The sequence below is a fragment of the Sorex araneus genome, chromosome 6 (genome assembly GCF_027595985.1).
Source record: "Sorex araneus isolate mSorAra2 chromosome 6, mSorAra2.pri, whole genome shotgun sequence".
Lineage (NCBI taxonomy): Eukaryota > Metazoa > Chordata > Mammalia > Eulipotyphla > Soricidae > Sorex > Sorex araneus.
Window position 1 is genome coordinate 84,038,061 of NC_073307.1, and position 13,440 is coordinate 84,051,500.

Genomic DNA, 13,440 nt, shown 5'->3' on the forward strand with positions numbered 1-13,440 from the left:
ACCAAGCAGCCAAAGATTTCTCCCAGATTCCCCACATGCAGTTCTTCCCCCACATTTGTGCTCTCTCTTTCCTGCTTTCTCTCTCCCTCCCTTCCCCTCTGCCTCCCTCTTATCTCTCCCTCCCCCTCTCTCTACCTCTCTCTCTCTCTCTCTTACAATTTCTCTCTCTCCCTTCAAACATTTACAGATCTCTAACTCAGTTGCCATCATGGTGTTCATTTTCCACTCGACATTCAGGCGTGATTTCCCTGAAAATGAAGACATATTCTGTTCTATAACCATGATGCAGGGGTTGACCAAGAAACCAAACAGATATGGCAGCTGCGACCTTAGTGGCTGGGTGTGAACTTGTCAGATATCCTACCAAGGTTGTTGAGAAGAAAAATAAAAGTATTGTTTTTTTGGTCCCAGCATTGAATTTAGAACCAAATATTGCCTTTCATGGAATTCCCTTTTACTCTTCTGGATCGGAAGTTTTCCTCAGTCTTATCACTCATGAACTTGACACTTAAACATCCTCAGTTTGACACTGTGTGAGGTGCCCCTCACTTTGGATTAGTTGGTAGTTTCCTTGTGATGACACCGGCTGGATATGTGGAGACAGAAGGTCTCAGGAACGTCCTGTGTTTTGAGGATGACAAACAGGAAGTCATCGAGCCCCATGCCTGCACCCAAGTGTGGATTTCAGGGGCAGATGGTGTCCCTGCTGGCAGTCTGCCCCTCTGCTGCCAGATTCCCAGCACATGCCAGCCATGGAGGACCCTCTCCCACTAATGAGCAGGTGGGCCAACGCTGGCCCATGCATCTAATCTTGGCTATTCCTTGAGCTCGGATCCCTATTACGCTGTTGAGTTTTCTCGGGAAAGGGCCTGACTCCCACAAGTCGAAAGGGTGTGCTGGGAGGGCAGGGATTCAAGTCAAAAACTCTTCCTCCAGGATCTCCAGTTTCTGAGGCTCACTGATAAGAGCCCATGTCCACCCTCTAGCTTCGCCTTCCGAATTGCCATCTTGAAATTGTTTTCACTTAGATCCTTATGCCCCAGGATCTCCACCTCCCTCAGTCCTATGTAGGACCCCTGTGTGCCCACGTCGGTTGATAATTGCTGTTTCCTGAACTCCTGTCTTGGCCTGGACATATCGGCATGGCCCATCAGTCTGCCCTTTCTTCCCTCTTCTCCCCGATTAGCCTCTCGGTCCTGCCGATCCTGTGCCTTGGACTTGGTCTACTGCATTGTTTCTTTGGGGAGAGCCTCTGAATTCCAACTGTGGAAACTAATCTCTACTCTGCAGTGTGGGATCTACTTCTCTTCAACTTTTGTCAATCCATGGCTCTAGTTTTACCAAATCTGGGATAATTTCACACTGCAATGACTGTTTGCAAGGTCATTTCTCTCCCCGTCTACAGTCGGAGCAGTTTGAGTCCAGGACACCAGATTTCCATTCCATTTCATGACTTCCCCTTTCCTTTCCCTTTATCTCTTCTCCAGTCCTGGTTCTGGGGTATGCGGCAGGCTTGTGGCTGCCCTGAATTGTGGCGGGGGGCTCAGTCTCTCCATGTTTCAGGGCATTGCAGTGGCGCTCAGTGTCGTGTCCAGGAGCCACCTGGAGACAGTCATGGAGCAGCTGCAAGCTTGTGGTGCTGTGCTCACGGACCAGAACTCATCACCCATCCTCAATGTGACAAAGGTGATGGCCTTGGAGGGGAGGTCAAGGTCTCCGTTATCTGTTTAAAAAGCTTTCCAAGGTATCCCCAGGGCCCAGCCTCTCCCAAGAGTGTCTCTGAGGCCGTGTGACACACCTACAAATGCTCCTCTTTCCCTCTGTTCCACCCTGGGGATATTCCCTGCTCCCCTCCTTTTCCCTTGCTCCTTCATGACCAGGGTCAGCTGGCCCTCGGCAGCTGTGTGCCCAGTTCCATCAGAGCCCTAGCATTCCAGCGATTCTCCAGCTTCCCTATTGAGCCCTTTGGGAATCTTTTCCTCTTGCAACCATTATATCCCACGCGGGAAGGAGCAGGAGGTAAGGAGAAGGCAAGTTTCCTTCTTCCCCGCTTCCAGGACCATCAGCAGAGGGAATGGGGTCTGGTGTGCAACACCATCTACTCTAGCTTCAGCAGGGTCATCAGAATCAGCAGGGGAAACATCTCCAAATATGCCAATGACATTCTGGCTTTCGCCATCAACACATACCAGGACTCCGTCATAGTAAAGGTAGCGGTATCCTTTCTCCATGCCCCACCCCTGCCTCTCATTCTCTCTGCCCCTCCAAGGAGAGGCAGTTCGGTTCTGATGAAGACTCAGGGCCTGAAACTCGGGCACTTATTCCTCTTCCATCCCTCGTCTCAGACCAGGTACCTCCACCCTGAAACTAACTTAGAGGAGTCCCCAGTCATTTCAGGTCATCTGAAAAGTCTCTTTTCCTTCCACACCTTTAAGGTCTGCCTCCCCACCCAAAAGGATGAGAAAGACCTAAATTCCATAGGACCCATTTGTAGGAAGAAGCACTGGAAGGAAGAGGAGGAAGGCCCCACCAGTTTCCCTGCCTTTCCTCTTTCCTTGGTCTGAAGCACGTTTCTTTGAGAGTAGAAGGGCCTGCGACCAAGCTAGGCATCCTTGGGAGAATTGATGAGTGGAAAGATCATCTCTTGAAACAGCAGGAATTGAGACCTCTTCTCATTTAAGAACTAGCTGGTGTGAGCCTGGGAGTGGGGACCCTTTGCCCTGTAGGGGTGCTAGAGCCCCCTTTCCTGAGCTGTGCAGGCCCGTAGCTGTGGGAAAGTTGTGTGGAGGATTCAGCTCCTCATCCCCCAGATTGTGTGCAGGCAGCTTTGTCTGGCCCCAGGATTGTTCCTACCTAGGAGATCTGAGCAATCTGATTGGTTCAGGACACCAACATGAAGCTGGACTACCTGGACGCCCTGGCCAAAATGACAACCGCCTTATGCAAGCAGCCCTTGGCCCCTGGTACTCAGTTCCCCTCCGCACAGGGACTGGAGTGCCTTATGGTGGTAAGTGCCTTGCTGAGGAAGGGGGTGGAAATGCAGAGAGGGGGATGATGAGTCCTCTTGGGCAGCAGGGGCAGCACCCCAAGGCTAGCCCTGGAGAGGAGATGGTGGGATTCTCCAGAATCCATTTTCCCTCGTCGCAGTGGGGGTGAAGACTATGGAAAGGGAGTGGTTGTGAGTCGGGGAGGTCTTGTCCTTTGGGGTCCTTAGAAAGCTCTAAAAATTGAGGCCTGGAGTGGGAGAAGGGGTTGAAGGAGGGAAAAGTATGCTCATGAACCTTATGGGCTTGTGTGTGTGTGTGTGTGTGTGTGTGTGTGTGTGTGTGTGTTACAGACAATACTGAAGGAGGAGCCAATGGAAGTCCTCTCCAGCTACATTAGGGTGAAGGCCATCAACCTGATCATTTCCATAAGGTAGTATGCCTTCCCCTCTCTCTTGAGCTCTGCCTGTATTTCTGCTCTGTTGCCTCTAGTCCGTGGCCACCTCTTCTTTCTGCTTCTGCAACAGCTAAAGGGCCCCGACAGTAGATGCAGAGCTGCCGCTTCCTGTGCTATGAGTCTGGGAAGAGGATGATTAGAATATTGGGCAGAGACTGCCCCTCCCCTCTCCCCTGGCGCTTGCTGGGGCTTCTGCCCTGGGCTTGCTTCTGCTCTCTGGTTGCTCTTGATGATACATTTCCCTTCCCATTGGTGACCCTGCATTCCCCCAATATCTGGGTACCCCAAAGTGCCATGTCACCCCCAAGTACAACTGGACATTGATACCTAGTCCTGCCCCCTCCCTTTCCCTTAGTCCCTTTCTGTCTCCCTGACTCTTGGCCCATTTCCTTCCTCTCTTTCCTCCTTTCATTGCCTGTTCCCTAACCTCTTCGTTCTTGCTTTTCTACTTCTCTCTACCATTTCACTGCCTTCCCCAGCTGTTACTCTTGGTCACTACTCTCTGGTTACTTTCTGCTTCTCCCCGGATCTTAGGAAGCTCGAGGACTTCTCAGGCAGGCATGAAGAAACAGCAGCAGTTCTTCAAACCTGCTTGGAAAGTGTGCTCTGCCTCCCATCCCCGTCCGAGTTGTTTCAGGAGCCTTTTGAGCACCTGCAGTCCCGGGCCAATGCGGTATTTCATTACTTCTCATTTATCTGTTCTTTCATATATTTTTGGTTTTGGCAGTTCAATGGAAGGATCTTGCAGTCCCCTTAATGGAAATAGGGTAATCTGATGGAAGGTACTCCTGAGGAAGTGTGTTGCCATTTTGCAAAGTCTTTTTTTTTTAAAAGTCTTTTTGGATTCAAAATTATTTCTATCGAAATAAATGTAGGGATAGAGAGACTTGAGGGGAGAGAGAGAGGAATACATGTCCCAAAGAGAAGAGCGGATTCCCCAGAGAGGAGAACAAAGGCCCAGGCTTGTTTGTTTAGTTGGTTTAGGGGGCCTACGGGGTGGCACTCAGGGTTTGCAGCTGCTCTGTGCTCAGGGACCTCTGCTGGAGAGGCTAGAGGGCCATAGGTGGTGCCCAGGAGAGAACCCAAGTCAGTACACGCAAGACAAGCGCTCTTCCTGTTGTACTATCGTTCCAGCCCCAACCAGTTCGCCAAGTCTGAACTCAACTCAGGGGATTGCCTTAGTTCCCAGGGACTCTCATGGATGGCCACTGCCACTCAATGGTGGACATGCACCCCGTCCTTTCATATCTTCTTCAATCCAAAGCAGATTGGACGTTTTAAGCGTGATATTTAGGAAAGGTCCATGGGGAAATCAATGGAGGCTTCCCAGAAGCAAGACACCTGAGCCATTTCTTCTAGGGCCTCTAGTTTTGCCCTGAGGAGAAAAGAGGCCTGTCATTTATTCATTTGCTCTAAACATCTGTTGAATTCTAGGAAAGTTTTTCATTGGTTGATCCTTTATTTTCGTTGGTTCTTCATGGATACTCTAGAGTCTTGAAATTCACTGCGGACAGTATTGAGATGAGTTTTTAAAATAAAGCTGTCTACTCTTTGCTGTGTTAGTTGGTTTTTCTGCTAGGTCCATTCTCTTCTCTGCTTGGGCCATTTGTTTTTCAGCTGTCTGGTGGCCCATCTTCGTGAGTTCATGGTTATTTATGTTTAGATTGAGGACTGCTGCATACTGAGGAGGCACAAGTGGCTTCCTCAGGCTGTGTTCACAGAAAACCTTTCTGGATGCAGTTCTGAAGGGTTTGGGGCAGGCATTTTGATGTGTTTCTGCACAGTGGGACAGATCTGGCATTCCAGTTGCTTTAGGAAGAATATGTTTGCTCCAGAGATAGACCTCCATCCCAGAGAGAGAGATGACTTTGGATCCTCGTTCCCCTCCTCTGTTTTGGTGTTTCTTTAGTGCTCCCAGGAGGCCGCAGCCTACAGAGAATCCTCCAAGCAAATGGCTTTCTGTGTTATTTCAAATGATTTTAAATGACGATTTAGTATAGGTGCCATGTTTATAATAGTGTTGATGTTTATGGTTTAGATGTACAGTGACTGCATCTAAAAGTGTCCCAGGACCCTCCAGCTGTAGCCTTATTTTACGGCTAGTTTACTTGACTTCCTCATTTCTAGATTGGTAATCAAAATTTTGTCTTTCAAGTGAAAGAGTTTCATTTCCTTTTGATGGCCTAGGTTTTTTGTTTTTTTCTGTTTTGTTTGTTTTTATTTGTGTAATCATATTTTATTTAAAAGTACAGAAATCAAACTGAAAATTGTTAACACCAGGGACTAGGAATACATTTGATATTAATTTTCTTTTAGTTGGTATCTGATTCATATTTTCCAAATTTCTGTTATAACATGATAAAATTTTATGAAGTCACATACAAATGCAGATGTCATTTCGACTATACTTTTTTGCTTCTCCGGGATATATTCCCAGAAGTGGTATTGGCTGGGTCAAACGGGAGCTCAATTTCTAATTATTTGAGAAGCGTCCATATTGTTTTCCAAAAGGGCTGAAACAGTCGGCATTCCCACCAGCAGTGTAGAGGGGTCCCTTTCTCCCCACAACCACTTTTGCTTTTGTTTTTGGCTGCTTTTGTTCTTTTTGGATGTGTTGATGGCCTAGTTTTTAGGCAAGATTTTCATGGCACAGGGCAGGACTAGGTAGTTCACTAAAAGGCCAAATGCAGAAATACAATGTGAGCTTCTTGGCATTTCTTTGTTTTTGTTTATCTGTTTTGGACCACTTTGGGCCTTGGGGCCACACCTTGCTGTGATCTGGGCTTATTCCTGGCTCTGTGCTCACACAGGGTGCCGGGGATCAAGTTTGGGTTGGCTGTATGCAAGGAAGACGCTCTACCTGCTGTCCTATCACTTGGGCCCTAGGATGGAAGCTTTCAGGTGTCAGTTGCTTAGATTGTTGCCTACCCCTTCCCTGCCTGGAGCAGGCCAGCCTCTCAGTCTGTGCTGCTGACAGAATCAACAGGCTCCTGGGAGCAGAGGGCTGGGGAGAGCCGCATCCTCAGGGTCTCCAGGCCCTTAGCACCAACTGCAATTGCGGGAGATATCCACGTTCTGCTAAAGAAAAGAGGAATTCCTTCAAGTTGGTAGAGGACAAGAGTAGGCTCTTGAAACTGAGACCCAGGGGATGAGCCAAGGGCCAGAATTTCTCCAGGAAGCCTCACTCGGCCAGTCCGAGCGGGCGGACTTTGGGAGGAGAGATGGGGCTGATATCATGGCAGTTTTTTGAGTCTGTTTTCTCTCCCCAGGATCTATACAAGAGTACACTGGAAAGCCTCTTAAGGCTGATGAAGGTTCTGGTTGAACAGAGGCCCTCTGGGACAGAGGAATTCTTGGAGGTCAGTGAAAGGAGCCCAGAAAGTTGGCTGTATTTCTTTCCCAGGGCAGCCAGAACAATGCATCCCAACAGAGTGGCTTCAAACAGAAGACATGTATTCTCTATCGTCATCTCCCACCATGGTAACGCCTAGTTCAAAATCAAGCTATGGGCTGGCTTGGTTCCTCCAGGGGGCCTCTGAAAGAGAAGCTGTTCCATGCATGTCTTCTTGCTCCTGATGATTTCAGGGTCATGACATGCCCCCTCCTCTATCACATGACGATCCTCCCTGTGTGGGCTTTGTTTCTCACCAGGACAGGACTCATCCTATCAGGCTCTCTTCATCGGTATGAACTCACCTCCTCTTGAAACTCACCTGCAAAATGGTTTTTCTGAGTCAGGTTATATCCTAAGATTCTGGATAGTTATGAATTAGGGGAGAATTCTTAACTTAGTTGAGCAGAATTGTGGCTAAAGAAAAAATAGAGGTAGAACAGGATGAAGCTCGTGTGTTGAGATTTTTGAGAAAGGATATCGGACCTAGGGTCTGAATGCTATTGGTTCTCGCTTGGAGAGAAAATTTCCTCCTCCAGCCATTGCTGTGCCCACTGCCTCCCTCCCCCTCTGCACACCTTCCGAGGAGCTGGAGACACGGTTCTGGGACTTCTCCACACCTCACTTGCAGAGGCTCGCTCTGCTGTCCCTTGTGTGGCCTGGGAAATCAGCTTGTTCATTTTTCTCCTAGGAAAATGGGAGAACACTAGTGCCTAGCTAGTAGTCATTTTAAGAGTGAATGACATCACGTTTGTCAGATGCTTAGGTCAAAGAAGTAAAATGCACATTCAAATTACTGTCCACTTTCAAGCTGTTTGTCATTTTATAGTCAAATTCAGTTTATGCTGGTGCCGCTGTCAGATTTTGCAGATCATTCATAAAAGCACAGCTCCAACTGAACCCAAAGGAGGGGCTCGACTGGGAAGAGAACATCTTAAGTTAGGAAAGATATGGAGCACCTCAGCTGTAACACAAGCTTCAAAGTGAGGAACCAGGGCAGGTCTGGCTTTGTGCATGTTGGAGTCAGGGTGATGCAGCAGTCTGTCTATGTATGCATCGTTAGTACTCGTTCACCAAACACATGTAGGTCAGGAAGGGAACGGTGCGCATGTGCAGCCGAGGACCAGACAATGGACATACTTGACATGTACTTAAAGTGGTACCCAAGCTCACCGGAGGCATGACTTAGTTTGCTAATGAAGAGAAAAGTGCCTTCAGACCAAGTCTCCACCCTCTAATCTCCACCTGACCAATTGCTGAGAGTATTGGCCGACCAGTACTGTCCAGCCAGATGTGGGCTCTACATTGACCCAGTCCAAGCCAAAAGAAGGCAGTGAAGGGGCTTTGCCAAGAGAAGGGCTGCCACATCCTCCAAAACACAAGTCCAGGACAGTGTATGTCAGCCTGTTTTTTGGGTTTTGTTGACGTTCTGCAGATCTGTCAGTTCTGGTTCCCTACAGTTAAAAGCTTGAGTATAGAATAATAATAATTGTTATCGTTATGACTAATAGTTATTAACAAATAGTTATTAACTTATTATAATAACTATCAAGTGATCACTATTATTTTAAAGCACTGGGATCTATAATACTGTCCTGGTAGGGTCCAACATTCCAACACCACGCTCTCCACCAGAGTGTCCACTTTTCTCCACCACCATTGTCCCAGTGCCCCTAGCCAGCTTCCCTGCCATCCCCACCCCCACCCCCACACCTACCCTAGTCATCAGTTCAGTTCTGCAGACCGGTTTTCAAGTTCTGTTGCCTTTGGACATTTATGATTTCCTTATGGTATTTTTTCTTCATGTATTACATATGAGCAATATCATTCTGTACCTTTCCCTCTCCTTCTGGTTAACTTCATTCATCTTGATCCTCCCCAGATCCATCCAGGTAGCAGCAATTTGCATCATGTAATTTTCATCACATATTTTTAGAACTTCGTAGTAGTATCCATTGTGTACATCTACCAATATTTCATTACTCAGCCACCTGTTCTTGGACACTATGGATGTTTTAGCTGTTCTGAACAGCACTGCACTGAATGTAGCACTGTAGGACTGAACAACTGTCCTGTTGTTCATCAATTTGTGGGCACCAGTAATGTCTCCACTGTGAGACTTTTTACTGTTTTTGGCATATTGAATACGCCACAGGGAGCTTGCCAGGCTCTGCTGTGTGGGCAGGATCCTCTCGGTAGCTTGCCGGTCTCTCAGAGAGGGACAGAGGAATTGAATCCGGGTCGGCCGCATGCAAGGCAAATGCCCTACCCACTGTGCTGTCACTCCAGTCGCACCGAATGTAGAAGTCTAAATCTCTTTTGGAACTTATGTTTTTCTGGCCTCTTGGGTAAATACCAAGAACTATAATCACTAGGTCAAGGGAAAGCTCATTTCTTAAGACAGTATGGAGAAGTCTCTTTTTTTTGCCCCATTCCAGACAGAACTGGTTTTTGCTATTCTTGATGTATGCCAGTCTCACTGGTGATAATTCATTGTTGCTTTGATATGTATTTCCCCATTGAGTGATGGCAAATACTTTTTCTTACACCACATGTCCTTCTGTATGTTTTCTTTGTGAAATGGTCTATTCAGGCTCTTCTCCCTGTTGCTCAATGGACATGTCTTTTTATGTTGTTAAGTTTTGTGGCCTTTATTTAAATCCTGCATATTTGTCTTTTGTCAGTTGGGTAGTGAGCGAATATTTTCTCCCCATCGATAGAGTATCTTAGGCTCCATTCATCCTTTCCTTTACTGTGCAGATGTTTCTGAATTTAATGGAGTCTCTTTTTTTCTCTTTGGATAACTGCTGGCGATGCTCAGAGGGTATTCCTGGCTCTGCACGCCTGGTGGTAGGATACTGGGAATCGAACATGGGACATTTGCATGCAGGGCAAGTGTCCTGCTTGCTGAACTGCCATGCCAGCCCCTCCATTGGCTTCTTTCTTCTGTTTCTTAGGCTAATGACATGGAATCATAGTTAACGCCTCAAGAGTCTGGGAAGTTCTGCCTATGCTTGCCCTGATGTGCTTCGTGGATTTGAGTCTAATATTGAGGTCTTGACATTTGAATTCTCTTTTTTGTGTGCTGTGAGCAAGGGATCCACATTTATTATATGTTTGCATAGGGACCGATCGGTTTTCCCAGCATCAATCTTGAGGAACTTGCTCCACGTGCCTTTGTCAAAGACTAGCTGTCTCTATACCTGTCTCTGGCCTCTCAATTCTATTCCGTGGTCTGAGAGTCTGCCTCTAGTCCAGTGCCAAACAGTTTTGGTTACTCTGGGTTTCTATAGTATGAAGTCAGGGTCTTCTTTTATCCTCAGGATTCCTTTGGCTACGAGGGGAGTTTTATTCCTCCATCGACATTTGGGCAATATCTGGTCCACGTCGTACTGCCATTGAGTCTGTACGGCAGGATGATCCCTGAACAGGGGATGTGTTTCCATTTCCTGTTTCTTCTATTTTTTTAGTGGTGATTTATAATAGATATGTATACATGTATGTTTTTCACCTCCGTTTTTCATTTGCCTTTCAGACAGCACTCACTCTGTGCTCAGGGCTTACTTCTGGCTCGAGTCTCAGAGATCACTCCTAGAAAGGCTTAGGGGACCATGTGTAGGACCATGGATTGAACCTGGGTTGGCCATGTGCAAGACAAGCACCTTATCAAGCACTGTCTTCCGGACCCTGTCTTCTTTGTGAAGTTGGTCCACAGCTACTTGATTCTTCCAGACATGAATATGAACGCAATCCTTTGGAATTCCCTCTCGTCTACTTTACAGTCTGCCTATGGAGATGACATTGATTTTATTTGCTCGATTTTGTAGTCTGCCACTTTTCTGTCTATAAGTATCTTGTTTCAAAGTGTTTGGTTTTGTTTTGGAGGGGTACTTAGGGTTTTCTAAGAAAAAGACATCATCTGTTAAAGGTGATAGTTGGAGTTCTTCTTTGCCAATTGGTATCTTCTCCTTTCTTCTCATTTTTTGATTTGATTTCAAAACTATGTTCAGGACTTCTGAGGGTTCCACTGCTGATTCTCAACCAACTGGGCCATGAGATCAGTGCAAGGTCCTGGGTTTCCAATGTGATTCAGACCCTGGCAGTGCTGGGGCATACTAAGGCCACCACAGGGGTGCTGGGCACCTCCAGGACTGCAGCTGGTGGTGCTCAGTGACATTCCAGACAGCAGTCGGCAGGGCAATGCTTCGGGGACTCTACGAGGCTGGGAATCAAACATGCCGGGCATGTGCCCCAGAGAGTTCCGCCTGCTGGCCCCATGCAACTTGAATCCCTTAATATCGCTTTCCTGTCAAACCTGTTGCAAGGACATCCTATGCTAAATCATAGTGATATTAGTGGGCATCCTTGTCTTGTGCCTCATCTTAGAGGAACATCAGTTTTTCACCATTTAGGGCTGAAGCGATAGCAAGTGGGTAGGGCATTCGCCTTGCATGCGGCCGACCCTGGTTTGATTCCTCTGCCCTTCTCGGAGAGCCCGGCAAGCTACCGAGAGTATTGAGCACGCATGGCAGAGCCTGGCAGGCTACCCATGGTGTATTCGATATGCCAAAAACAATAACAACCAGTCTCACAATGAGACGTTACTGGTGCCTGCTAGAGCAAATCAATGAGCAACGGGATGACAGTGACAGTGACAGTAAACTGTTATATGGGGGTAGCGGTAAATGTCCTTCGCAATATTAAGAAAAAGTTCTTGTAAGCCTCCCAACTGCCTTGAGAGTTGGGTTTTCTTTCTGTCACAAATGGGCCTGGCTCTTGTTGAAAACTCTCTCAGCATCTATTCATAGAGTCATGTGGTGTTTCTCTTTCCTGATGTTAATATGAAGTATCACATTGAGCAGTGCATATTGAAAATCTGCAGATCTCTGCAGTACATCCTACTTGATCACAGTCCACAATCCTTCACTGTGGTGTTGGATTTGATTTGCTAGGAATATGTTGAGGATTGATGCCTTTCTGCTCGTCCTGGAAATAGCTACGTAATTTTCTCTTTTAGTAATAGCATCTTTGACTCACTCATACTAACAGGGTAATATTTGGTTCAAGAGAGATTGTCTGGAGCACTCCTATTTCTTTGACTTTCTGAGAACAGGAAGTAGGTCTTTTAGGATTTGGAAGAAATCTTTGTGAATGCACGTGGGTCTGCCCTTTGATTTTTGTGGAGACTTTTTTTTTTATTTTATTGAATCATCATGTGGAAAGTTACAAAGTTCTCAGGCTTATGTCTCAGTTGTACAATATTCAAACACCCATCCCTTCACCAGTGCCCATATTCCACCACCAAAACCCCCAGTATACCTTCTGCCCCCACACCCCCGCCCCCAACTGATGAATTTCACTTCATTTTCTCTTTACCTTGATTACATTCCATATTTCAACACAAAACTCACTATTGTTGTTGGAGTTTTCCCCCAAGAAAGGCAGCCCTACTACCAAGGAAACATTTGATAATTAGTTTTCCATTGCTTAGAATGCAGAGATATCTAGTCCCACTGCTCCAAGTACATAACTCTCTTTTTTTTCTCCTTTTCCTTTTTTCTTTTTCTCATCCCTTTTCCCGTGCATCATAATATGGTGGACGCCATGCCGCGTTTCTCCCCCAAAATGGGAAACAACCGGGAAAGAGGGATATTTCCTCTTCTCGACCGGCGATGCTCAGGGGTTACTCCTGACTATGAGCTCAGGAATTACTCCTGGTGGTGACAGGGGACCATATGGGATGCTGGGAATCAAATCGGGTTGGCCGCGTGTAAGGCAAACACCCTACCCGCTGTGCTATTGCTCCAGCCCCACCAGGAGCATTGTTTTATAGTCTCTGGATCTTGGCTATTGATGGGATTACATGGCTGTGGGGGCGGGGGGCAGTTTGTGGGTGTGGCTGCCAAGCTACTGGAAAATGAGGGGTCTGTCCCACAAACTGCCCCCAGCGCCCATGTAATCCAATCAATGGCCAAGATCCAGAGACTATAAAACAACGCTCCAGAAGCACGTGGCCGCATTTGCAGTTGTGTGACCTCTTATAGCCTCGTTCTCCTTCTTAGAGAATCTGACAAGGTACCGAGAGCATCGTGCCCGCACAGCAGAGCCTGGCAAATTCTCTGTGGCGTATTCAATATGCTAAATACAGTAACAATGATGGGCCTCGTTCCCCTTACCCTGAAAGATCTTCCAATGCGGCATCCCTTGGGAGAACAAGTAAAGAGAGGCTGCTAAAATCTCAGGGCTAGGACAGATGGAGATGTTACTGGTGCCCGCTCGAGCAAATCGATGATCAACGGGATGATAGTGATACAGTGATACATGATTATACACAGTACTGCTAGATTAATAATGATAGATTGGATGCTAGATTCATAATTATCATGATAGAATGCTAGATTCATAATTATCATGATCATGGTCTATCACTAACCTCAATTCATTAAACAGCCTCCCTAAAGTAGCCTTAGGATCTGAGAGTAGTATCAAGATCTGAGACAATATAGAGCTGATGGGTGCTGGAGAAATCTTCCAGACTATTGTCTTCACCCATGAATCAGGAGAGTCTCCTAGATCTTTTGGTGAGTATCCTAGCTTGTGTATTTCCT

At 46.8% G+C, this 13,440-nt stretch overlaps 1 protein-coding gene across 1 annotated transcript in view; it reads left to right on the forward strand.

Annotated features, from left to right (window-relative positions):
- LOC129405893 (maestro heat-like repeat-containing protein family member 1) overlaps positions 1-13,440 on the forward strand; it is a 64,222-nt gene that overhangs the window by 20,860 nt on the left and 29,922 nt on the right. Inside the window, exons 19-24 of the mRNA XM_055143587.1 lie at positions 1,564-1,686; positions 2,058-2,210; positions 2,885-3,007; positions 3,338-3,417; positions 3,976-4,114; positions 6,711-6,800. Of these exons, the coding sequence (XP_054999562.1) occupies positions 1,564-1,686; positions 2,058-2,210; positions 2,885-3,007; positions 3,338-3,417; positions 3,976-4,114; positions 6,711-6,800 (708 nt within the window). The remainder of the gene's footprint in view (positions 1-1,563; positions 1,687-2,057; positions 2,211-2,884; positions 3,008-3,337; positions 3,418-3,975; positions 4,115-6,710; positions 6,801-13,440) is intronic.